This window comes from Ursus americanus, chromosome 10 (genome assembly GCF_024610735.1).
Source record: "Ursus americanus isolate L20-20 chromosome 10, mUrsAme1.1.p, whole genome shotgun sequence".
Lineage (NCBI taxonomy): Eukaryota > Metazoa > Chordata > Mammalia > Carnivora > Ursidae > Ursus > Ursus americanus.
The window spans coordinates 10,901,986-10,929,589 of record NC_142136.1 but is presented as its reverse complement, the minus strand read 5'-3'; the positions used below and the strand labels follow the sequence as shown (position 1 = coordinate 10,929,589).

Below are 27,604 nucleotides of genomic sequence, written 5' to 3'. Positions count from 1 at the left end.
ACACCTACGGTATCTTGGTACAATGTAAACTCTTAATGTTTTAGGCAGGAGAGAGAACTGATCTTAAATATATATTTGAAGAATTCCAGTGATGGCAGTATATTTTAAGGGGACCAACTGTAGTGATAGGGAGTTGTGTTTGGAGGCTACTGCAGGCATCCTGTGATGAGGTAGGTGATGGCAGTTTGTGTAAGTGTTGTGGTCATGGAGATAAAGAATAGTGAAGAAATTGGAATTTTTTTTTTTTTTTTAAGATTTTATTTATTATGTGACAGAGAGACAGCCAGCGAGAGAGGGAACACAGCAGGGGAGCAGGAGAGGAAGAAACAGGCTCCCAGCGAAGGAGCCCGATGTGGGACCCGATCCCAGAACACCGGGATCACGCTCTGAGCCAAAGGCAGACGCTTAACGACTGTGCTACCCAGGCGCCCCAAGAAATTGGATTTTTTAATAAAGACTTTATAACTTGCATACTATCCAACAGTTACAGTCCTAGATATATACTCCGGGAACTCTTACACAGGGTTCCAAGCAACACATTCAGTAATATTCATGGAAGCATTGTATGTATAAATCTGAATGTCTGTTCATAGTAGAATGGATAATGCTTCAGTATGTTAATACAGTGAAATATATTACAGTAGTAAAAATAAATCATTTATAACTAGTGAAATTATGAATTAGTACATTTACTTAGTAAGTACCGTCTTGGATTCTCTTCTCCAGGCACAACAGTGAGCAGAGGCAAGTTGTCATCATTTTTTAAAACTCATTTTGCTACAAAAAAAGTGTAAGAATTATATAAAGCAATAGTCATTCATGTTTATTATTCTTGTTAGGTTTAATATTGTTTGTGCATAGGATATTCACAGTTTCCACATGTCGATCTATAGATCATTTGCTAATTATAAACAGAAAATGGCATATTTTTTCATGAGGAAATTTAATGGGCACCATCTTAAGTAATCAGACTTCATCAGGAAATGGACAAATGGACTTCTTTTTTCTTTTTTTTCTTTCTGATGTCATATAAGAATTAGGGTACAACATCAGTTATGTAGTATTTATTTATTTTTTTTAAGTTCTGAATCTAATAACAAGGAAGCAGTCAGGTAAATTCAAATTATGGAATATTGTTTGCAATAGCCACCTTGGATTTTTCAAAAATATCACTTTCATGAAGGACATCCCCCCCCCCATGCACACAAACTCCAAACCAAAATGGTAAGTGAACTATTTTACATTAAAGGAGAAAAAAGGAATCTTAACAAATGCAGTGCGTAATACTTGATTTCCCTGTAATTTCCCTGTAACTTTTATCTAGAGATTTACTTCCTGGCTGTCTTGGGAACCCTCTCCCCCCGCCACCCCCAGGTTCTTTTGTTCTCTCTTCCGAGGTTCCATCATCAGATACTGTTCTGTCCATTTGGAGGACTGTCCTACTCTCTAAAATAGCTTTCATTTTCTTTTAACTTGGAACCTTTCTTTTGGGAAATAAAGGCCTTGCAATTATAAGTGTTTTCCAACTTTTTAAAAGAAGATGGGAGGCACTTGGGTGGCTCAATCGGTTGGGCATCTGACTCTTGATTTCTGCTCAGGTCATGATCTCAGGGTCCTGGGATCTAGCCCTGCGTCCGACTCCTCACTCAGTGGGGAGTCTGCTGGAGATCTTTCTCTCCCTCTCCGTCTGCCTCTCCCCACTGCGCTCACACATTCTCTCTCTTCTCAAATCTTAAAAAAAAAAAAAAAAAAAAAAAAATTCATACTTTTTGAAGAGATTTCTGATTTGCACCACGAAATTAGAAATAGGACATTTCCCAAGAAATACTTCACTTTTTTTTTTTGTAATTCTTTGCCTCTGTCAGTCATTAAATTCTGTGAAATCTTAATTCAAGAAACTACATAAAATTCTTTATTTTATGACTATTACATCATTAAGGTGTCATTTATTTTATCAGCTTTATGTTACCAGGTTATGCTGCCATGTGTAGGGACAGGTTTTGCTTGAAGCGGGGAGATTATTGTGTCTTGTAGGGGGGCAACATGGTGCTATTACTTGATCAAAAAAAATTGTTCCTTTAGACCTGTAGTCCATAACAAAATGAGAAAGTGTGGAAGCTCCTAGACTCTTCCTTCCTTTCCTTATCGTCCATATCCAAACTATCAACAAGTCCTGTTGGCTCTACCTCTAAAACAGTCAGCCTTTGTCTCTTTCTTCCAGCTGAGTCCCGATCACAGTGGGCTCTCCCTTGGAACACTGCAAAAGCTTCACTCAGGAACCCACCTTTGCCCTTCTACAATTCAGACCTTGCACAGTAGCCAAAGGGATCTTCAAAAACCCAACAATAGGTTGCTGCCCTCTCCTGTATAACTTTCCAACTCATTCCTTCTGTCAGGAGAGTTCCTCCCTCACTGGTTTTCAGAAGACTGGCTCCAGCTCATTCAGGCCTCATTTTCAGTATCTGTTTTATCAGAGAAGCCTTCAAGGAAAAGTAACCCTAATCACCCCCAATCAAATCCTTTTGTTGTCTTCATTGTAGTACTCCTCACCGTCTTGCGTGTTGTATGTATATTAATGCACACGTGTACTGTACGCATACGCATATTCAGGTGCGTGTGTACTCACACATCATTCTCCACTAGATGGTAAGTGCCAGAGAGCAGAGAACTTTCTGAATTGTTCATTTTGTATCCCCCAGAGCCAGATCAGTGCTTGGCACATAGAGTGTTTACTGAATGTATATTTTTGAGTTGAGGAACGAAAATTTGGTGGAAAGTTAAAAAGAAAGAGGATTGCTGCTTTACGGTGGAAAATAAGACCTGCTGATTGCTGCGGGGACAGGCGGCCAGACGTGTCCTTGAGGTTTGAGGACAGAAATGTAGGAATAGTGCTTTGGTAACCTGAGTTTCTGTATTTTCTTAAATATTTAATTTTTTTCTCATGTAGTATGTAGTCGGTTTCCTTTTGGAAGCGTTGGATGGAAGGGAAACAAAGCCTGGAGACTCCCTGCATGTTGGAGTTGGAGTGTTAGCGGGAGCATCCCGTGAATCTGGTCTGGGTGGTGAGGTCAGGTAGTGGGAGTAGGCATCCAGTGAGAGGATGAGAAGCTTGAGGAAGAACTTGCCAACACCGCTAGGACCTGAGGTATCTTTTTTAAAAGCGATCTTTTCATACCAAGAGATTTTCTCCTTTTAAAAAACTTGAGAATTTTGTTTTGTTTGTTATGAGGAAGGTTGTTCTGTTTCAAACCTCTGGCAACTGAAGAACAGAAAATTAAAGAACTGCATCATAGACAAAAGCCTAACACAGGACTAAGTACTCCAGTGGATAATAAATTGGGACAGAACGTTAGTGGAAATCTTGTGTCTAGACTAGATAAAGTGAAAGAGTGGTGATAGGCAACAAGTTGATTATTTCGGATTTTCCCAAGAATGTCAAAAAAATTTTGGCTGAATCTTTTTTACGTTTTTCCAACAGTTCGTGGCAGCCCATGATTTATCCCAATTAGAGTTGCCGAGATACGATAAGAAAGTAGGGATGAGGAACTGGGCTTTTTGATTTTTTTTTTTTTTTAAAGATTTTATTGATTTGACAGAGCGAGAGAGCGCACAAGCAAGAGGAGTGGGAGAGGGAGAAGCAGGGTCCCTGCTGAGCAGGGAGCCCGATGCAGGGCTCTTATCCCAGCACCTTGGGCTCATGACCTGAGCTGAAGGCTGACGCTTAACTGACTGAGCCACCCCGGTGCCCCTGATATTTCTCAGGCATGCCTGAGAAAATGTTTTTTACAAAAAAAAATTTAAACAAATGGATCGATACGCCACAAAAAATCTGTGGAATATTCTTTCCCCTCTTCAAATGGCGAGTCCTAGTTTCCTGCATGGTGTGGTGACAACATAAAAATACGTTCTATCTGAAATTGAATAACTGACTTGGCATAAGAAGTAAGTAGAAAACCTTAGCTTTATATTCTTTCCAATTTGGTTTAGAAATTAGGTTTAGTTGGTGACTATAATGTTACTAGCTTATGCCGGTTTCTTCCTCGCTTCCGATTGTGTTATATTTGGCTTGTTTCGTCAGGGAACCTTGTCTTTCTGGGTTATATGTATTGACGGGTCTAATGCTACATTGCCTCCTTTTGGTGGGACCATTTTGTAATTGCCTTATTACACACTGCCCTGTTGCCTAACAACATCTCACCTTTTCTAAACATATAATAATTTCTCATTGACAAATTACTTTTTTGTGTTGTTTCTCCATCTAGTTTCTTGTGACCAAGGACAATTTCCCAGTTGTATTTTGAACCTCACAAATCACTGTATAGTCCAGGGTCTGTAGTAAATAAAATGACATTAATGCAGGAATCAGAATAACTGCAAATTTCCTAATCCCCAGAGGGAACTGAAAACGGAGATAAGGAATGTAGATATTGGACCTCTTGTGGTTTCCTGTTTCCTGTTTATATGGATAAGTAGTCTTGGATGGTGAATTGATATAACATTTTTTTTTTGTGGCGTATCGACCCATTTGTTTAAATTTTTTTTGTAAAAAACATTTTCTCAGGCATGCCAGTTTCTAATTTTTATATATTATTTTTTCACTGCTCCAAAACAGGCTAATTCTTCTTTAATGAGTTCAATCTGATTCCTTTATGTGACAATCATTGTGAGGCTACAGCATTGCAGGAGACAAATACTCTTCTCTTCACTCTCACGCAGGATCTTTGGCATGCAAAAGTGAGAAGCATACTTTCTCCTTAATTTATATTTTAATTCTCTTTTTCTTCTGCCATCCCATGGATACTCTCCAGCTGGATTGTTTCAGTCATTTTTTTTTAAACCTATTCCTGACTAAAATGTTCAAATCCTGCTCATCCTTCATGGCCTCATGTCAACGGCCCTTGCTGTAATATGCTTTCCTTAATCCCTTTTCTGTTACCTTTCTGTGATACTTTTCTCTTCTGAATTTCCAGTGATAAAATTACTGGGGTATTTTTCCCTTTTTCTTCCTAGATTCTAAGGCTCCCAATGTGAAAAAAGTGTGTTAATCTTTCTTCTCACTGAACTTAACGTTGCTTTTAAACTGCTGTCCCACATAAACATAACCAACATCAGAATTTTAAAAATTGAATTAATCATGAAACAGAAAGCAAGTGCCATTTTAACTCACTTGAAGTTCAGAGTGATATTTTGTGGTTTACGGTCGAAGGTCTATGGCATTTGGCCCTCTCTTCCTTTTCCTCTAAGATCCTGTAGTTGGAGTGAAGTGCTGTTAGAGCATCGCAGGCCGGGAAGAGTCTTTTAAGCACTCACTGATCTTTTTCTTCAGAAAAGATCATAAACAAGTGTCTCAGGCATGGGTGTATCCACCTTGTTTTCAGAAAACCTCTAAGCAAGGAGATTTTTACAGCTTTTCTTGATAAATTGGTATAGGGGACTCAAGCTGTCAAAATTTTTACTTTATAATAATTAAATACTTATTAACAATTTTATGATTTCATTTTCTCTTATAAAACTTTAGCTGGAGATGTCAGTTGTTGGGGCCTTACTTTGTGTTTTCATCTTACTTGCTAGTGTTCCCTGTTGGATGAGTGGAAATAGTGCGGTAGCTCTTCACCGATAACAGCGGGTCCTGGAGCTTCCGTTTCCGCCCATAATACAATAACCGTGTGACTTGATTTCCCCTCACATCATTGTGTCAGTTCTGATAAAAGCTGTAGGGGTTCTCTGTGACTTCTCAGATGAAAATGCCTCAAATACCTGTAAATCATTACTTTTGGAAAAGGGAATTTTTGTTATGCGTGCAAACAGCAGTTTTGGGGAATATTGTGTGTGTGTGTGTGTGTTTCCTTAATATTATATAAAAGTTGCTTCTCATCTTTGCTTAGTTAATACTTTATCTACTTCCATTTTTGGAATCCATTGTCAAATAACTTATTTATGTTTCCTTAGCTTTTTATTTCATTACTGGGGAAAATGTTATATTTATTGATACAAATAGTCCTTTTAAAATGATCGCACTCTCATCTTTAAAATATATATGAGATCATTACACTGGTGTTATTTTCCTGATTTTAGAGAAAGGAACTTTTAAATAAATTAGTTATTGTCTTCTGCGTTATTGAACATGTGGTCAGTTGTCATGTTCATGCATCCAGATGATCAAAGTCTGAACTTCTGTCTAATTCTTCCCTGCTGTTAGGCTACCCTGTCATGATCAAGGCCTCAGCAGGCGGTGGTGGGAAAGGCATGCGAATCGCCTGGGATGATGAAGAGACCAGGTGAGGTGCTGTCCAAAATATACTTTTGATGAAAATTGCAGTTACTAGAGTTTTATTAAACTGACAAGTAAACAGATACCAAAAGTGTAATGGAGTAATTACAATAACCATCTCATTTTTACCCTTTTAGATGGGGAAAAAAATGGAAATTATGCAGAATACTTCCTTGTTTATATTTTGATGATGATTATTCTGTTACAGAAAGGTTTTTTACTTCCCTAGGCATTAACAAAGGATTGTCTTTTTGTTTTTACAGTGTGTTTTTTAAAATTATGGGCATGATTCTATTTTCTAGGCAGAAGCTACTGACATTTGATGTATCTTCTGAATGTGGTCAGAGATTTGAAGCAAACACATTTGAAGGCAATCATGATTTCATTTGTTTATGTATCACTCAGTACGCTCCTGCTTTCCATTGCTTGTCTATAAAGATAGTGAACTACTTTGATAATTTTTTGCTGTAGAATGTATTTCCTTTTGAATTCGAAACTACTAAATGTCCTTTATATACAGTGCACTCTGTTGTAAATGTAGACCACTTTCTTTTAGTATACCAGTTTCAGAAATGAAACGTAACTTTTAAAACAATTTAAAAGACCCAATGCGTTGTTAACATCATGGTGATTAAAAAATCGTTTTTTGAAAAACTCCCTAGTATAAACAGGTTTTAGGGAATTCTATTTAGGTTTGCGTTTTTATTGATTTTCAGGTTTGACAGAAGAGATTTTTGTCTTTTTTTTTTTTTTTGGAGGGTTGGAGAGGACAAAAAAATGACTTAATTATCGCGTTTGTTGCCTTTCGGTGCCCTTTTTCTACCCGGAAGTAATGTGGTCTTCCAGATGGTTCTGCTTTCTCCCTTTCCTTTGCTTTTCCTTTCCTCCCTGTTAAATATAGAAATCCAGAGCAGTTGGTATGAAAGTTGTCCAGTACAAACCTAATTCAGAAATTAGGTTCTCAAGTGAACAAGTAAGGTAAAAATTTCCTCGAGGCAATACATTACCCTTTAAAATCTTTTGGGAAGACACCAGGTTGCAGACTTGCACAGATGGTTTTATCTCTAAAAGAAATTGTCTCAGAACACCATTGTTTCTTCGGTTGAGCATCAGAGAAAGTAATCGGTTGTGTTGTGGGGTGATGAGAGATGACATATACTGCTCTTTAAACCCCAGTCTGAGTGACACTGGTACCAGAGACTGACTGCAAGAACTAACTCATTGCATGGATTGACAATATTTGTTGAGAACCTGTGTGACAGGCACTGTTTTAGTAGCATTCTTGGAATACATCAACAAACAAAAACAGACAAAATAATTCTTTCCTCCATGAGGTTTATGCACTAGATCACAAGTTCTTAACCTTTAAGTTCCCAGTCCCATAAAATTCAGAGGAGATTTATGCATCTGAATGAGAGGAAAAAAAGGACCTCTTTCGCTCGCCTCTAACTGGGATTTAGTGTTTCCTCCAGTGTAGGCAACGAACTACAAGAGTAGTAGTATCTTCGGAACTTTCTACCACTATGGAAATCCTATATCTTCAACAACTGTTATGTGGTAATATATTTCTAACAGTGATTATTAGATTTGTTGTTGGAGCTTTTTATGAGTAAAGAACCCCATGCATTATATCCAAAATTTGTTCTTAGAAAATATTTTGAATCCTATATTTCAATATAATTTGTTTTCTGTGCAGTCCTATGCATTTTCCTTTTTTGCGCTTTAAGCCTTATTTTGAGAAGAGGTTCATATGCTGCATGATTAGACAAAAGAGATTTATAGTGTAAACACATGGAGTGGGAGATAGCACTGCGGCCATCTTTGGGAAAAAACGATCTGCTGTAGTGTCTGGGTAGGAAAGAATGACATAATAAGGATATTAAACACAACTTAATGGTTTTGCAAGAGATTTGCATTTTACAAACTTTTTCTCATTGTGTGGCCCCGTTTGTGTGGCACTTACAAAGCAATTAAGCTTTAGCACTTATTTTTCATTGTTCTTGGGATTTCCGATTTCTTCTTCATTTCTGTAGGGCTTACTGTTAGCAACATACTTTATGGTGAAGATTAATCTTCAGTTTCTTGGTATTAAGATTTGCTGTGCTGTTAACCAATGGATTTTAATGCGGCATTCAGTATTTTCAGAAATCACTATATCTGTTCATATAGGGGACATCTTTTTTTGGGCAAATAACCCTTTAAGTGGCACATCGATTCAAAATATGTTAATAAAATTAATAAAAATACATAAATTTCTATCTAAAATATTCTCAATTTGATAAAAGAATGATACTGTTTGATTTAATGATACATGCTCCTCATTTTAAAAAGTTGCTCTATATCCCCTGTTACTTTGGAAGAATCTAAACTACAGAAAAATTGAGAGAATAGTACAGAAAACGCTCTGTAGTTTTCCTCTAGAGTCACCAGTTGTTAATGTGCCACATTGTACAGGCTCCTTCCTTTCTCCCTTCTTGGGGGGGGGGGGATTTTTTTTTTTTTGCATGATCCACGAAATTTTAGCCTTCTTTGGAAGGAAAACCACGTAACCATTAATTGCTTTATTATTTTATTCTGAGGAGTGTCTCCCTCTTGTAACATCTTTCCTAATTATTTTCGGGGAAGTAGCATCTATGGCTTATCTTGGAATCTTCAGAACATCTGAAAGATTTTTTTTTTTTTTAAATAGTGTTTGTTGTTACTGTATATTAAATCAAGGTGAGAATCAGAAGGTTGTTGAAAGTAGACTCATATCTTCATTTAACCTCTGGCTTTCTTTTCCTTATCCTCATTTCAGTGAAATATGGCACAATGGAAAATTGAGCACGTTTACATTTTGGAATACCCCTGCTAGACTTTGGGTGCTTTGAGAGCAGTTTCTGCTTTATTTTTATATTCCTATCACCTAAACATGCAGCGGGCACATGGTTTCACGATGAGTAAATATTTGTTGAATGAATGTGTAACTGAGCATGACAAATGTTTTCAAAGTAGTTTTCTGTGAGCTCCAAAATATCCTGGTGATGCTTTCAAATGTGATAATTTATTTGAGTGATTTTTATTTTTTTCTCTAGCATTTTTCATTTAAATGCAAAATGAAAGCTCTTAGTCATTACAGCAGAGATAAACTGTAAAGTGCTTTGTTTTTTTCTTTGTGAATCATCATACCCCATCTATAAAAAAGTTGGCCCTATGGTACTGAAAACAATAGTTCATTGTGCTTTAGTTTCTTTTGAGTCTCCAGAGATTAAAAACGCCATTCCCCTAAATCAAAGAACTAACAGAGGACTAAGAAAACCTGATACCTTTTCCCTGAGAACGCTGAGAAACAGGAATTGTTGCAGTATGTTTTGAATTTATCTTCTGGTCATTGTTTACTTGCTGTGTTGTATTTTTTAAGCACAAGAACAAATGTGGCATTTATTTCTAATGCTAGATGGAGTGTTTGCAAATTAAAAGGTTGGAAGAACTTTAATGTTGTATTTAAGTATAGATATTTAATCTGAAGATTAAGAAACTATTAGTGACATGTAAAAAGAATTAGACTTTATATTCTGAATATATCAGTGAGTGGAAAATAATATACTCAATTAGTTTTAGGTAAGCAAGTGTGCATTTTTAATAGACTGACCGAATGAGCCCATTTCATAGTGTGTGACTTTAGTAAGCATATTTTAATTATAACAATTTAAATTAATAGAGTTTGGGAATAAAATGTATAAAGCTATAATTATGTCCATATTTTTATTTTCAAAAATTGTACTTTTTCTCTTTTACTCATTTATTTTTTAACAATTCCAAGACGATAAAGTTGTAATGATCTGTATGGGTATGTGAAGGGCAGTTACATTTAAGTGTGTTGTATTTAAAATATCACTTAAAAATATCATAAAATGTTCTGGAGGGTCCTCCTCTTGTATGTTCATTTTCACTGAGTATTTTGCTGTAGTTTTGCCCCATTGTGCCATTGGCCAAGTTGGTCCTTCGCATTTTTGTGTGTATGTTCTGACTCCTGAGTCAAATGAATGTGCATTTTTAAATTTTTTTATTAGTGGAATTAAGGTGTGTTAGGGTTGAGGAAGTGGAACTTTATTTGATTTGTGTGGCTTATTAAAAATATCTAATTTTTAACAGTTGGTGAACTAAGTATTGGTATTCCTATTTCATTATAAAATCTAGGGTCAGGGAAGTTAAATCACTGACCCCAGGTCACAAAGCTGGTGAGTGTAAGAGTTGTTGGTCAATGAAAGTCAATTTAGTTATTTGTGCATTAAGTGACTTTTTCTTTGCTTTGTTCATAAGTAAACGAAAATAAATATTTAATTGCTTTATTTTCTTTTATTTGAGGGCTGTATTTATTTTGTTAGTTTGATCACTCTCCCCTCCCCCTTTTTTTAAATTAGGGATGGTTTCAGATTTTCATCTCAAGAAGCTGCTTCTAGTTTTGGTGATGATAGACTACTAATAGAAAAATTTATCGATAACCCTCGTCACATAGAAATCCAGGTTGGTACATTTTAAGATGTTTTCGAATTATTATGACTTTTAAAAAATATCATTTATTCCTATTGGAAACATATCCTTTCTTCCATTTAGAATGATTGTGAATTGTTCTGATATGCTTGAATAACTTCAAAATAGAGAATGTACATAAATTGATCGCTTCGTTTTGGAATCTGGTATATTTCTTATCAAAGTGCCAGGATGTTGGTCAACATAGGGAATGATCTAAAAATCCTGCTATAGAAAGAAGCAGTCTCAAGCTGTCTAACCAAGCTAAATACATTGCACCTAGAGATTCGTTCAGTCCCATTGTGAGACTGGGCCATGACAGGGCTTGCCTTTTTTTTTTTTTTAAAGTGCTTGATATGGTCTCCTATCATTTTAATTCACCAAATGTCTGCGTGGCTCACTGAGACAGGCATTCTTCTAGGAGCTGCTAGTATAGAGATGAATAAATCATTTCTTCTCCTCAGGTTAAGATTTTAATCTAACTGCTAAAGCAGTTGTGGGGGTATGGATTTCAGCAAGACAAAAATTGGTTTTCTGAAATAACACACAGAAGACAACGTCTCCTGAAGTTTTGATTTCTGTTAAGAATGTCTTCTGTTAAGAACATTATGGCTATGAGTTGAATTAAAATTGATAAAATGTAAATATCAAATTTGAAATCATACTGAAGTTTAAGTATTGTCTTACTTATTTCAATGTGAATAGAGGATCAGAAAACTAAAAAACAGGTTATTTGCTGCCCTTGCCTGTTCTGACGAGGTGTAATAAAAGTCCTAAATTCTATAATTGTGGTTTTTATTGAACCATCCTTGCATCCCTGGCATAAATTCCACGTGACCATGGTGAATGATTCTTTTAATGTATTATTGAATGTGGGGGCCAACTTTGGATATGGTCTACCACAACCCATTCTCCAGCCCCCAATGATCATGTGATCATGTCCTTCTGTAAGTAGAATGTAAACATCTTCGAAGACCAGAATCTTGCCTTCAAACTCGGTCCAGCTATGGATGAGACTTCTTGTATGTGGTTCCTTAAAAGCAGTTCCTCTAACGCAAAGACCTCTGTATTTGAAGACAGTGTGACGCCTGCACATCAAACTTACAACGATGAGAAAAGGATATGACACTGCAATAAATAGCTCCATTCAACAAGGTTAAAGGGGAAAAAAAAGGAGGCACACAGTATTCATTGGCTTTTACTTAGTATTTGAAAACCACCATTTGAAGCTGAGAGATTTCATGGGAGAATTTTTTTTTTTCTTTTCCTGTAATTCTTAGTGTGAGATGATGGCAGCTTGGGCTAGGATGTTGGTAGTGGAGGTCGTGAGATGTGAATGAATTCTGGATACTCGGTGAAGGTAGACCAGATTTTCTAAAAGATCAGATGTGATGTATAAGAAAAAATATAAGGCGTCAAAGGTGGCTTTAGGGTTTGTGCCTGAGGAATTAGAAGACTGGGACTGTCTTTTACTGAGGTGGGAAAAACTGTGAGAGGTGCATGTTTTGGGGAGGCGATCAGGGTGTGATTTTGGAGAAATTAAGGTTGAGATACCAAAGTGTAAGTGTTGAATAGACTATTGGATATTTAAGTCTGTAACTTAGGAGAGATATTTAGGCTGCCCTTTGTGTAAGATTATACAGGCAGAATTAATTTTCCCCTTCTCTGTATTCGCCGTATGTCACATATTTGTTAGATGACCATTGATTTTATCTTGAGTTGTCTGACTTATCGAATAGACCAAGAAGTTCTTGAAGGCAGTTAGTAGGTCTCACTCATTTGTTGTTTCCAGCAACCAGGCCATTGTCTTTCACATGACTACTACTCAATAAATGTTCGTCAGATTGTGTTAAGTAATTATAGATCTCTATCAGCTTGTAGTTTATTTTCATTAGCCATGCCATATAATCTAGGTGGTAATTTTAAACATAGGTGGAAGTGTCTCCTCGTAACTTAAATAGGTAACACAGATGTTAGCCGTATCTGATCTATGCTTGGAAGTTTTAAAAAAATTTTTTCCCCTCAATTTGCATGTATTTATTTATGTGAGGTAATTTGTGCGCACAATAAAGGACATCCAATGAAAAGGGAGCATTCCTTTCACCCTTGTCTCCAAGTCCCCTGGTTTCTGTCCCTAGAAGCAGGCACCGTTATATCCTGCTGTGGACTGTGAAGTATATATGTGTACCACTTATTATTTTTTACATGGGGGCTATCACATACTGTGTCCTTTCTTATGCTGAAACTGCACTGGTGGCGGCAATGGCGCCACTCTGTGTGGTTTAGACCCATGTGTCTCAACCTGGGCACTAATGGCATTTTGTGAGTTGGATCCAGGGATGCTGAATCGCTTGCATTATGTGCACACTCTGTTATCAGGAAGCTTGTTTCAGTAAGCAGTGTATTTGGGAGACTTTTCCACATTGAGTACCTGCACTTTGGTAAAAGGCTATATTAAAAGTGAAAGAAAACAAAACAAAACTAATGATGGGGCGTGTCTTACTGGCTCAGTCAGTGAAGCATGCAACCCTTGATCTCCAGGTTGTGAGTTCAAGCCCCACATAGGGTATAGAGATTACTTAAAAAATAAAATCTTAAAAAACAAAAACCAAAAAGCCTTATGAGGGATTTAAGGATTAACTTCCCTTACAGGCAGTCTTTATATTGTCTGGTCACTTAGTCTCTTCATTTATTTAGTGGAATAAATCACTGTCAAATTATTTTTGTTGAGGGATGCCTAGGTAGCTCAGTTGGTTAAGCAGCCGATCCTCCCCTCCCCTCCCCTCTCCTCTATTATTAAAAAAAAATTATTTGTGAGAGTATGAGTGGGGTGGGATTGGGGGAAGAGCAGAGGGAGAGGGACAAGCAGACTCTCCACTTAGCAGGAAGCCCATGGGGGAGGGGGGGCTTGATCCCAGGACTCAGATCATGACCTGAGCCAAAGTCAGATATTTAACTGACTGAGCCACCCAGGTGCCCCAAGCAGCCGACTCTTGATTTCTGCTTGGGTCATGATTTCAGGGTTCTGGGATCAAGCCCTGGGTCAGGCTCCATGCTCAGCAGGGAGTCAGCTTGAGGATTCTCTCTCCCTCTCACTTTGCCCCTCCACCTGCTTGTGTGCTCTCTCTTGCAAATAAATAAATAAATCTTTAAAAATACTATTTTTGCTGAATGCTTAGGAAATAACAAAACTTTTTTTTTTTTTTTTTTTTTTTTTAAAGAGAGAGAGAGAGAGCTGTCAAGGGGAGGGACAGTGGGAGAGAGAATCTTAAGTAGGCTCCACAGCTGCTGGGGGCTCAGTCTCACAACCCTGGGATCATGACCCAAGCCAAAATCAAGTTGGTCGTTTAACCAACTGAGCCACCCAGATGCCCCCATGACAAGATGTTTTAAAAAGAATTAGGAGACTACACAGACTTTAGGGGAAAACAAAGGTAATTCTATATATGAATCTAATATTTTACAGTTAGAAATATTTCTGAGAATTCTTGGTTATCATGGCTTTATTTCTTGGACGCACAGTCTGCTTTCACTTCTTGTCATTGAGGAAGAAAAAAAGTAGAATAAATTTAGTGTTAATGTATTTTTTAGGCTGTACTTCATGCAGCCATCTTTGAGACTTAAAAATAAAATTCCAGCTTCTTGGCATTTCATTACTGCAGTATTTTCCTTTGCTTGGAATCATTCTTAAGGCTTAGATAGGTTTTAGTACTAAAAATCAAGTTTACATTCATATGTTAACTACTCATTTTATAGTTTACTATAACCATGATCTTTTTTGATTTTATATTTTTAGCACCATATAAAATATTAAGATACTATCTGCTATTGATAATGCATAAGGAAAAAAAGTGACTTGCCCAGAGAAGTTGCATAGCAATTTGGAGTTAAAATTATGGCTTAGCCTTTTGGCTTCTAGAATAGCTTTTACTTCTGTGAACTTAATATATGCATTCAATAATATGTATCTACTCCTTAATTGTGAAAATAGATGAATCTCTTCCTAAAAGCAAACATTCTGTGCAAAAATATTAACCAAGAGCATGTTTTAGGGTTACCAGATTTAGCTGATAAGATACATGCTAAATTTGAATTTCATATAAACAGTGATTTTTTTTAAGTGAAAGTATGTCCCAATAATTATTTTTATTAAGATTTTTTTGTTGTTTATTTGAAATTCAAATTCACGGGTGCCAGGGTGGCTCATTTGGTTAAGCATATGACTCTTGGTTTCAGCTCAGGTAGTATTTCAGGACTGTGAGATTGAGCCCTGCACCTGGCTTCGTGTTCAGTGGGGAGTCTGCTGGAGATTCTCTCTCTCCCCCTCTGTCCTGCCCCCCACTCACGTGTGCACTCTCTCTAAAAATAAATAAATAAATAAATAAATATTTGAAATTCAAGTTCAGTTGGGTGTCCTGTTATTTTATCTGACAAATCTAGCTTATTTCTCAGTATTAAAAATAGGAAAAATCATAGTGTTACGTGTTAACCCCAGACCTTTTAGCTGTTTCTATAACAGAAATAAAGCAGAGTAAAAAACATCCGTATGTAAGTAACAGAGTAATATTGGACGTAAATAAAATAGTATTTCTTGATCAACGGACATTTAGTTATGTTAAAAACAGATGTTTGTAATAATACGGTTTTCCTAAAGCACCACTGATATTTAGAATGTACATTCTTTGTTGACACTCAGTGTCCTTCACAAAATTTGTACAATTGATGTGATATTTCACCCAGTGCAATGGAAATGTAATGTGAGAATTATTTCCTCAAGTCTTTTTAAAACATTTAGTGAGTTTCAGGGTTGTAAATAAAGTTTTCCTCTATTGACATCAACCAAAAGAGGAATATAATTGAGAGGTACGTGTGTTGTGGGAGGTTCGAGTAAAAACCAAGGGGTGTTACATGGTGAAAATGTTCATTGGGCACATACTCTATAGGTATGGCTGTATAATCTTTCAAGTGGTATTGCTCTGTCAGGTTTTAGGTGACAAGCATGGGAATGCTGTGTGGCTCAATGAAAGAGAGTGCTCAATTCAGCGAAGAAACCAGAAAGTGGTGGAGGAAGCACCAAGGTAAGAGTTCTTTCTTAACATTGGTAATAGATTGATTTTGTTTATAGTTCTTTCCCATTTTATTGGCTAAAATTACTCCAATAGCAATTCGGTGGAATTGTCATGATAGAGTCTATTAGTGTATATTTTTATAATTAAGAATTTGCTGCTCAGTCTCCCTCAGTACTTCTGTGCATGACACGTGAGTGAATACTTGGAGGAAAAAATGGTGGGTTTTGTTAGAGGAGAGAGTTAGGTGGATAGCCAACTATGGCTTCCATGAACTTCTAGGTAATAGAGACCCTGCTGGTGTTTCTGGTCTTGTGGAATGTCTGGGGATCCATGCCTTCTAGGATCTTCTGTTGGTGAAGGTTTCATAAAGTTGATCCTGAAGTTTTGAATTTATCCTACCATCAAAAGGCTTCTGGAGCATGGTTTTTGGAAATTCCTCGATTTATCAGAACTATTTTGGGTCCTTCTCCAAGTTACCTTTAGATGTGTTTAGTGTAGCAATTTCATGGAACTTCAATTCTGCTTTGATGCTAGGTTGGTCTTTGTATATATTCTAGTTGTCTCTGCATCCTTAAAAATCCCCCAGTTGAGTCTGCACTGTCATTTTTACATAATCAGGCAATGAGGAGTATAGCCGGTTGTGACTTAGTCATAGCCAGTGTGCCTTGATATGTATGTATAGTTTCTATAAAGAGTAGGTGTGAATATGAGTGAATTTTTAATTATAGGGTAATGGCACAAAGCAAGTCCTGCTTTAATTATATTAGGTTTTAAACATATAGTATGGTGTGGTAGTTTTAAGACATGGTTCCCAAGTTTTTTCCGCTTCTCTTGTTGGCAGAGGTAGGGATCTTTGTACCTTCCCCTTGATTCTGTGCTCTGAGAATAGGCTGCATAGAAGTGATGCTGTGTGCAGGCTTTAGGAAACAGCTTCCATTTCCTGCCTCTTGTACACTTAACGTAAAAACCAGCCACCATGCTGTGAAGAACAGCCTAATTCAGCTACATGGGGCATGACCCTATCTCATGGCCCAGCACCAGGAAGTAAGAGGGAAGGAAGAAGAAAAAGCAAAAAGGAATGTTCTACCTGTATGTTTAAGGAAGGGCCCCAGAACCTACTAGTGCTGATTGCTTGTTGGTGATCCGAAGTCAGGGACTTTGCTAGGGAAGTTGGGAAATGTCTTTTTTATTTTTTATTTATTGTTATTATTTTTTTAAAATGATTTTTTATTATGTTAGTCACCATACAGTACATCCCCGGTTTCCGATGTAAGGCTCGATGATTCATTAGTTGCGTATAACACCCAGTGCACCATGCAATACGTGCCTTCCTTACTACCCATCATCGGTCTATCCCATTCCCCCACCCCCCTCCCCTCTGAGGGCCTCAGTTTGTTTCTCATAGTCCATAGTCTCTCATGTTTCATTCCCCCTTCTGATTACCCCCCCTTTCTTTATCCCTTTCTTCCCCTACCGATCATCCTAGTTCTTATGTTCCATAGATGAGAGAAATCATATGATAGTTGTCTTTCTCTGCTTGGCTTATTTCACTTAGCATTATCTCCTCCAGTGCCGTCCATGTTGCAGCAAATGTTGAGAACTCGTTCTTTCTGATAGCTGAGTAATATTCCATTGTATATATGGACCACAACTTCTTAATCCAGTCATCTGTTGAAGGGCATCTCGGCTCCTTCCACGATTTAGCTATTGTGGACATTGCTGCTATGAACATTGGGGTGCATATGGCCCTTCTCTTCACTACGTCTGTATCTTTGGGGTAAACACCCAGTAGTGTAATGGCTGGATCATAGGGTAGCTCAATTTTTAACTTTTTAAGGGACATCCACACTGTTTTCCAGAGTGGCTGTACCAACTTGCATTCCCACCAACAATGTAGGAGGGATCCCCTTTCTCCACATCCTTTCCAACAATTGTTGTTTCTTGCCTTGTCTATTTTTGCCATTCTAACTGGCGTAAGGTGATATCTCAGTGTGGTTTTGATTTGAATTTCCCTGATGGCTAATGATTTTGAACATTTTTTCATGTGTCTGTTAGCCATTTTATGTCTTCATTGGAAAAGTGTCTGTTCATATCTTCTGCCCATTTTTTGATTTGTTTGTTTGTTTCTCGTGTATTGAGTTTGAGAAGTTCTTTGTAGATCTTGGATACCAGTCCTTTATCTGTAGTGTCATTTGCAAATATATTCTCCCATTCCGTGGGCTGCCTCTTAGTTTTTTTGACTGTTTCCTTGGCTGTGCAGAAGCTTTTTATCTTGATGAAGTCCCATAAGTTCATTTTATCTTTTGTTTCTCTTGCCTTTGGGGATGTGTCATGAAAAAGGTTGCTTTGGCCGATGTCGTAGAGGTTGATGCCTATGTTCTCCTCTAGAATTTTGATGGATTCCTGTCTCACCTCGAGGTCTTTCATCCATTTGGAGTTTATTTTTCTGTATGGTGTGAGAGAGTGGTCAAGTTTCATTCTTTTGCATGTAGCTGTCCAATTTTCCCAGCACCATTTATTGAAGAGACTGTCTTTTTTCCACTGGATGTTTTTTCCTGCTTTATCAAATATTAGTTGCCCAAAGAGCCGAGGGTCCATTTCTGGGCTCTCTATTCTGTTCCATTGGTCTATGTGTCTGTTTTTGTGCCAGTACCATGCTGTCTTTGTGATCACAGCTTTGTAGTACAGCTCGAAATCCGGCATTGTGATGCCCCCAGCTTTGTTTTTCCTTTTCAACAGTTCCTTGGAGATTCGGGGCCTTTTCTGTTTCCATACAAATTTAAGGACTATTTGTTCCAGTTCTTTGAAAAATGTCCTCGGTATTTTGATCGGGATAGCATTGAAAGTGTAGATTGCTCTGGGTAGCATGGACATTTTAACTATGTTAATTCTTCCGATCCATGAGCATGGAATATCTTTCCATCTTTTTATGTCTTCCTCAATGTCTTTTAAGAGTGATTTATAGTTTCTAGAATAAAGGTCCTTTACGTCTCTGGTTAAGTTAATTCCAAGGTAACGTATGGTTTTTGGTGCTATTGTAAATGGGATGTATTCCCTAATTTCTCTTTCTTCAGTCTCATTATTTGTGTATAGAAATGCAACTGATTTCTGAGCATTGATTTTGTATCCCGCCACATTACTGAATTGCTCTATAACTTCTAATAGTTTGGGAGTGGCTTCTTTTGGGTTTTCCATATAGAGTATCATGTCATCTGTGAAGAGAGACATTTTGACTTCTTCTCTGCCGATTTGGATACCTTTGATCCCTTTTTGTTGTCTGATTGCTGTTGCAAGGACTTCTAGTACTATGTTGAATAATAGTGGCGAGAGTGGGCATCCTTGTCGTATTCCTGATCTTAAGGGAAAGGCTTCCAGCTTTTCCCCATTGAGAATAATATTTGCTGTAGGCTTTTCATAGATGGCTTTTATGAGATTGAGAAATGTACCCTCTATTCCTACACTCTGAAGGGTTTTAATCAGGAAAGGATGCTGTATTTTGTCAAATGCTTTTTCTGCATCAGTTGAGAGGATCATATGGTTCCTGAGTCTTTTCTTGTTGATATGATGTATCACGCTGATCGATTTGCGAATGTTGAACCACGCTTGCATCCCAGGTATGAATCCCACTTGGTCATGATGGATAATCCTTTTAATGTACTGTTGGATTCTATTAGCAAGGATCTTGTTGAGGATTTTGGCGTCCATATTCATTAGGGAAATTGGTCTGTAACTCTCCTTTTCGATGGGGTCTTTGCCTGGTTTGGGGATCAAGGTAATATTGGCCTCATAGAATGAGTTTGGTAGCTTTCCTTCTGTTTCTATTTTTTGAAATAGCTTTAGGAGAATAGGTATTATTTCTTCTTTGAACGTTTGGTAGAATTCCCCAGGAAAACCATCCGGGCCTGGAGTTTTGTTATTTGGAAGGTTGTTTATCACTGACTCAATCTCTTCATAATTAATTGGCCTGTTTAAGAAATCAATTTCTTCCTGTTTCAGTCTTGGTAGTTTATAGGTTTCCAGGAAGGCCTCCATCTCTTCCAGATTGCTTAGTTTTTTGGCATATAGCTGTTGATAATAGTTTCTAATAATCCTTCCAATTTCATTGGTGTTGGTCGTGACCTCTCCTTTTTCATTCATAATTTTAATAATTTGGGTCCTTTCTCTTTTCTCTTGGATAAGTCTTGCCAGTGGTCTGTCAATTTTATTGATTCTCTCAGAGAACCAGCTTCTAGTCCTGTCGATTTGCTCTACTGTACTTCTGGTTTCTAATTCATTGATTTCTGCTCTCATCTTGGTCAACTGCTTCCTGTGCGTGGATTAGGCCTGTCCCTCTGTTGCTGTTCCAGCTTCTTGAAGTGAGAATATAAAAACTGCATTTTTGATTTTTCTGTTCTTTTGAGTGTGGCTTGGATGGCTATGTATTTCCCCCTTAGGACTGCCTTTGCAGTATCCCATAGGTTTTGGACTGTTGTGTTTTCATTCTCGTTGGTTTCCATAAATTGTTTAAATTGATTTTTGATTTTCTTGTTTATCGAGTCATTCCTGAGCAGGATGGTTCTTAGTCTCCAAGTGTTTGAGTTTCTTCCAAATTTTTCCTTGTGGTTGAGTTCCAATTTCAGAGTGTTGTGACCTGAGAATATGCAGGGGATAATTTCAATCTTTTGGTATCGGTTGAGACCTGTTTTGTGTCCCAGAACATGGTCTATTCTTGAGAATGTTCCATGGGCATTAGAATAGAATGAGTATTCTTTGGTTCTGGGGTGTAGTGTTCTATATATATCTATGAGGTCCAACTCGTCGAGTATGGCATTCAAAGCCTTTGATTCTTTGCTTAGTTTTTGCCAGGGTGTTCTGTCTGTTTCTGAGAGTGGAGTGTTGAGGTCCCCTACTATTAATGTATTTTTATCTATATGTCTCTTTATTCTGGTTAAGAGTTGGCTTGTGTATCTTGCTGCTCCCCTGTTGGGGGCATATATATTTATAATTGTCATATCCACTTGTTGAATACTTCCTTTAAGAATAATATAGTGCCCTTCTGCGTCTCTAACTATAGTCTCTAGTTTAAAATCCAATCTATCTGATATGAGAATTGCTACCCCAGCTTTCTTTTGAGGTCCATTTGCGTGAAAGATGGTACTCCATCCCCTTACTCTCAGTCTGAATGCATCTTTGGGTTCGAAATGAGTCTCTTGTAGACAGCAAATGGATGGGTCATTTCTTTTTATCCAATCTGCAACCCTGTGGCGTTTTTTGGGAGCGTTTAAACCATGTACATTGACACTAAGAACTGAGAGAGAGAATTTTAATGATGCCATGTTGCCAGTAAAGTCTTTTTTTGTATCGGTTGTGACTTTCTGTTCTGTATCACTCTTGGGGCCTTTTTACCTTTATAGAACCCGCCTTAATATCTCCTGTAGGGCTGGCTTCGTGGTTACGAAATTGGTTAATGACTGGCGATTCTGGAATGTCTTTATTTCTCCATCAATTCTGAATGACAGCCTTGCTGGATAAAGGATCCTTGGCTGCATGTTTTTCTCTGAAAGAGCTTTAAATATGCCCCCCCAACCCTTTCTCTCATTCCAGGTCTGTGTAGACAGGTCTGACGTAATTCTGATGCCTTTGCCTTGGTACGTGAGAAATTTCTTTGCCCTGGCCGCTTTCAGTACTGTATCCTTGGATCTAATATTTGCGAAATGCACTATGACGTGACGTGGCGTAGGTTTGTCGTGGTTGAGCTTGGGAGGGGTCCTCTCTGCCTCTTGGACACGAATGTTTGTTTCCCTCGCTAGATTAGGGAAGTTTTCAGCTACAATTTGTTCAAATATCTCTTCTAGACCTCTGTTTTTCTCCACCCCCTCGGGGATGCCGATGATTCCGACATTGGATTGTTTCATTGAGTCAGTAATCTCCCGTAACCTACATTCGTGGGCGTGGATTTTTTTAAGACTAGCTTCTATTTTCGTTTTTTCCTCTATTAAGCCATCCTCCAATTCACTAACATGTTCCTCTGCTTCGGTGACCTTGGCCGTCAGAGCCTCTAGTTTTGCCTGCATTTGGCTCATGGAATTTTTAATTTCTGTCAGATTCTCTCTCATTTCTGTCCTTAGGGATTCTATATTCTCAGTAACCTTTTCATTAATACTTTTTTCAATTCTACTCATCATTTTGACCATCATTACTCTGAATTCCATTTCTGATAATTTGGTTACATCCATATCCATTATTTCTGTGGCAGAGGCCACAGACTCACTGTCTTTTCTTTGCTGGGGGGGGGGGGGCTTCTCCTTCTTGTCATTCTGATGAGGAGAGGTTGTGGGGTTGTCCAGAGCCGAAATTATTGACTGGGTCCCAGGCCATGCCCTTTGTTTTATAGGGATCTTAGGGATGTGGGCTGCTTCTTTAAAGATTTTATTTATTTATTTATCTGAGAGAGAGAGACAGACAGTCAGCAAGAACGGGAACAGAAGCAGGGGAGTGAGAGAGGAAGAAGCAGGCTCCCAGCGGAGGAGCCTGATGAGGGACTCCTTTCCGGAACGCCGGGATCACGCCTTAAGCCGGAGACAGGCGCTCAATGACTGCGCCACCCAGGCGCCCCGGGTTGTGGGCTTCTTGATTTTTCAGCCTGCCTTCTGGGGGAGGGGCCTGCCGCGCCGATACTCAGGCAACCCTGTTTGGGTAGAGTCTCCGTGTCCCCTGCGAGGGGGGATGGGGATGGGCACGCTGTGAGCCGGTATTTCCAGGCTTTTTTTCTCTGGCGGCTTTCCCTGGCGGTTTGCTGTGCCTCTTCTGAGAGTCAGAGCAGCAGCGGCCGAATTTCAGCCTCTGTCTCAGAACAGAGGGATTGCGGCCCGTTCTCCACTGATGTTCTGGCCACTTTAACTCTGTTTCTGTTGGTGCTGCTCAACCCTGCAGCGTCCGGGATGTGCGCCCCACACCCGGCGTCCCAGCCCTCACTTCCAGGGCCGGCGCGTCTCTGTCCTTTGTGTTTCTAACTCTGCCAGCCGCCAGCCGCCAGCCGCCCCGCGCGCGCTCCCGGAGCTCCCGGTCTCAGTCTGGATCCAGTGAGCGCACCGGGATTCCGGAGTTCCGCGAGATGCCTGGTGGCGCGCGCATCCGGCTCACGGTCTCAGTCCGCTCTCTGTCCGCTCTCTCGCGGTGCCTGTCCGCTCTCTCGAGGTGCCGGTCCGCGAGTCCGCCCGCTCCCCCATGCAGGTGGCTGCCGCTTCCCGGCGCCCAAACGCGGCGGCTCCCTCCCCCTTCCGTTTATCTTCCGATATCTGTGCACGGTTTCACGACTCCCCGCTTCGTACCTCACTACTCAGCACTGGAGATGTTCATTTGTAGAGATCCAGATGTATCTTCCTGCGTCTCAGGCTGGTTCCGTGGTTGTTTAGGCTTGTCTGGTACCTATCCAGCTCCACTCAGGAGACCGGCTGAAAAAGGCGTCCCCTACTCCTCCGCCATCTTAACTCCTCGGAAATGTCTTTTTTAAATCAAGTAACCATGTGCTCTGCTAAAATTCTAGTGTGGAGGAAGGGCACAAGGTTGCTGGTAGAACAGTGATAGTCTCTGACATACCACTTTTATAGTTTTGTGTTCTCTTCTTATTGCTTCCAATATAATTAACTTTTTCTTTTTATTTAAAACCCTTTCAGGTTTTACCTGGGATAAAAATCCTTCACAAACTAGGAAACTTGAACCATTATTTTTGTTTCTCTCTCTTTCATTAGAAATGTAAGTTTTTTCATAGGAACTCACCTGTTAATTGAGAGAAAAAGAGGAAAATTTAAAGCAGTAGGAACAAAAACAACAAAAAATGAACCCCCAAATGAGAACTGATCATTAATAGTGACTTGATAGGTGTTTATATGTTATTATTTGTAAAATCTTAAATGAGTGGAATATTCAGCTTTCAGTTTCTAGAATGTGAATTTACTGCTGTGTTTTGAGTGCAGTGATGAGGTTGCTTACAGCTCTGAGTGTTACTGGCAGAGTTTATGACGAGCAAGGACAAGATCAGACAGGACAAAAATAGTTTTACTCCACAGTCTTTGAAATTCTCCAAATGTTATGATGTTAATTTTGGGGTTCTTTTTTTTTTTTTGTATTAATTTTATCAGCTAGGTATCATTGAAATGTCATCTATGCCTATATTCATTAGGTTGATGCAGAACTGTTGTTTATAATAGGTAAATAAGATTCAGAATATCTAAGTTCAGTGATTACTCCTGCCATCAAAAAGGAGACGTTAGGAGGTACACTTCCCACTGGTGAAGTATTCTTGTCTCCCCTGCCCCCAGTCCAACCTGAAGTCTATTCAGGGTTCTAAATCTAACCAGCAGTTTATGAGAAATAGAAATACAATGCGGATGTTAAAATGCTGTGCAACTCTGGGGTTAAACCCAGACTGTGAGAAATGAGAGGAAAATGAGCAGATCCTTGTCTTAAAAAAAGGGAAGAGAACGTTACAAGTTAAAAGAACTGTAAAGATGTAAAAATAAATAAGTGAATGGGGTGGCTGGACCTTATTTGAATTCTGATTCAAAGATATTACCTGAAAAAAATTGAAATAATCAGGGAGATTTGAATACCATCTGGATATTAAATGCTATTAAGAAGTTCTTATTAATGTTTTAAGTGTGATTATGTTAAAAATTTTCTAGAAACAGATATGGAAGTTTCTATAGATGAAATGATATCTAATTTGGGATTTGATTTAAAATAAAATTTGTAAAAAAATAAAAATAAAATGGATGGGCCTGGTAGAAAAGTAGACATGCGATATAGACAAAACAAGACCGGCTGTGTATTAATAATTGTTTCACATAGGAAACAGGTGCATAGAAGTCCATTATGCTCTTCCATAATAAAAATTCTATAAAAGTCACTTAAATCTTGATCCACGAATTTTAATCCACAAAAAGTAGTGAATATTCTATTTCTTAGATCCTTTCTTGCCCAGAAGCAAAAGACGTGAAAATACACAAATATTCTTTTTTTTTAGTGTTTATCGAAAACATTCAAGCTTTATTTGCCTGCTAGAGGGTAATTTTGGTATTGCGAAATAAAAGTTTTGAGGATTTATTAGACTTATAGTCAATTCTTGTTATTTGTGGTAGCTGTGTTTCACAGAGTCACTGTGAACACTGAGTTAGTGAATACGTAGAGGAAGTACAGAGTTAGGTTCTGGGAGCCTCTAGTCAGGACATTTTAATACGTAACCTTGACGAAAATATCTTGACATAACCTTGTTTTATGTGTGTTTCTGTTGAAAGCCACCATACTTAATGCATGTCGTTGATTCGTTAATATTGAACTCCCAGTCCTGGTCAGGACTTGCCTGAAGGAAGCTCATCCAACACACACGTGTTCTCCCTAAGGCACATCTCCCAATATTAGCTTAGGGAAGTTCTGACTATATATGTTAAGTTTTACTGGTTGAAACAACTGCTTGTGCTAAAATTGATGGAAATTGCACTATAATGTGGGAAGTTCACGTTAGTTTTATAAAAATCTTATTTAAACTTATTTAGACTTATTTAAACATGTTAGGCCTAATAATACAAAAAACATGTACTATAAACGTATGTCTTACATTGATACAGATGATCACATATGAGTAAACTTTAAGAACATTTTTATATGGTGCACGCACAAGATGACTTTTGTTCAAAATGTTGATTACTCTTTCTGTATTTGTAGCATTTTTCTGGATTCAAAAACTCGAAGAGCAATGGGAGAACAAGCTGTAGCTCTTGCCAAAGCAGTGAAGTATTCCTCTGCTGGAACCGTGGAATTCCTTGTGGACTCAAAGAAGAATTTTTATTTCTTAGAAATGAATACGAGACTCCAGGTAACTCCGTTTTTCATTCCTCCCCGTGCCTCTAGACTTTACCCTTTGTTTTCCACTCCCTTTTGTTTTTAGGAAAATTAAAAGCCAATTTCATAAAGTGTTAAGTAAGATTTCATTTTTATGCTTGTGCTAGGACATCTGTTGGGAATGATAGATGAGTATCAGGTTAATTTAATGGTCAGTGTCTAGCCCTTCTGCCTCATTACTGTTAATACTCCATATTGGAGATTCCACTCTGGTTTTTTTCGAATATCTCTTGATGGCTTTTCTTAGTTAGGGTTCATGTGCTGTTAAGAGAATTACTGTTACATGTGATAAACAGAAAGGGATTCAGTCTTACAAATCTTTGAAAGGGATGGAGGAAGGAAAAGTACCTAGAGTAACTTTCAGGAATGACACTCAGAACCATACCACTCAGCCTGGCTTTTGGACAGCTGCCCCATCTGCCACTGGGATGAGGTTGAGAAGTCGAGCAGCTCCTCTGGAACTGTTGACTTAGGGGTATGCTGCCTCTCTTCCAACCAAGGTCTCTGGAGGACTAGTGGCTTTCCTTCCTTCTTCCCTTTTCCTTTTTTTTAAGTCGTAAACTAAAATACACATACAGAAAAGTACGTAAAACACAAATAGGTTGTTGAAAAAATTATTATAGCAAAAATCTATGTAAGCATCAAGTGGATCTAGAAGTCCCAAAATGCCAGCACTTCTTACCACCCCACCCCTCACCAGCTTCTCCACGTATTCCTCATCCACCCTCCTAGAGATGTTTACAGTTCTGACTAATTCTAAACATTTGCTTGCATTTCTGTATCATTTTTCCTTTTAATTATGCACACCTAAGCAATATATAATAAATTGTACCTGTTTTTTAAACTTTAAATCAGTGGGATCAGTATGCAATTTTCTATACCTTTCTTCTTTTTTCAATATTATGCTTATAACAGTTACACTGTGGGGCTGGTTTTCATTTATTATGGCAGAATTTATGGTATCTAGATGCATTTGAAACCAGTATTATAAATATTTGTAGAGTTTGTATAAGTATTAACCTTAGTTGTTGTAGCTCAAAACTTATGATACTTGTGTTTGAGATCACTTTTTTAGCCTATAATTTATTGGTGTGACTATCTTCAGGAGTGACAGAATTTTGCCTTTTAGAGATTGATTTGATTTTGATTAAAAATATGTTTTTATAACAAAGTATACCTAATTAGATAATTAGCTGGGAAATCATGTTTTTGATTGAAACAGAGACTTTCTTACAAACTAGTGTTCCCAACATGGTATAATATGATTCAGAAGGCAATTGAAAGTGACTGCAAGACATTTTTATTTCATTCCAGACAAAAGAGCTACTAGATTGTTCAGTTAGGGTACTTATCAGAATTTACAGAATTAATAACCAGTGCTGTCTTTAGGACACTTTATTACTATGTTAGTGTGTGTGTGTGTGTGTGTGTGTGTGTGTGTGTGTGTGTGTGTGTGTTTCTGGCTCATTTATCTCAACTCATAACTTCTTCTGGGTTTGTCCCATTGTAGCTTTTGGTAGAAGACCTCTGGAAGTTGGTATTTATATCAAATAATGCTATGCATTTGGTCAAAATCTTTAGGTACTTAGTTTTACATTTTATATCTTGGATGGCTTGTCAGCATAGACCATTACTATAGAACATAACTATACTCTCAAAAAGAAGTATAAATGAATTTAAAGAAAAAATTAATTTCATGAAGATATCATTTTATTATATCTGCTAGTACCTAGTTTCATGCTATTTAATATCAGACGTGGATTCATTTGTGTCTCCCATTTAATGTTTTAATATTTCTTTACTGTGCATTTACTTCCAGTGACCATAATCCTGTCAGTTACCACATAAATTAATTTTGGGGTTCTAGAAGCAT

The 27,604-nt window shown here is 38.0% G+C and overlaps 1 protein-coding gene across 5 annotated transcripts in view; it reads left to right on the top strand.

Moving 5' to 3' along the window:
• PCCA (propionyl-CoA carboxylase subunit alpha) overlaps positions 1 to 27,604 on the top strand; it is a 392,273-nt gene that overhangs the window by 142,770 nt on the left and 221,899 nt on the right. For all 5 annotated transcript variants that reach the window (XM_045811095.2, XM_087865002.1, XM_045811094.2 and 2 more), the window contains 4 exons: positions 6,200 to 6,278; positions 10,675 to 10,777; positions 15,767 to 15,861; positions 25,555 to 25,705. In XM_045811095.2, coding sequence (XP_045667051.1) covers positions 6,200 to 6,278; positions 10,675 to 10,777; positions 15,767 to 15,861; positions 25,555 to 25,705 — 428 coding nt within the window. The remainder of the gene's footprint in view (positions 1 to 6,199; positions 6,279 to 10,674; positions 10,778 to 15,766; positions 15,862 to 25,554; positions 25,706 to 27,604) is intronic.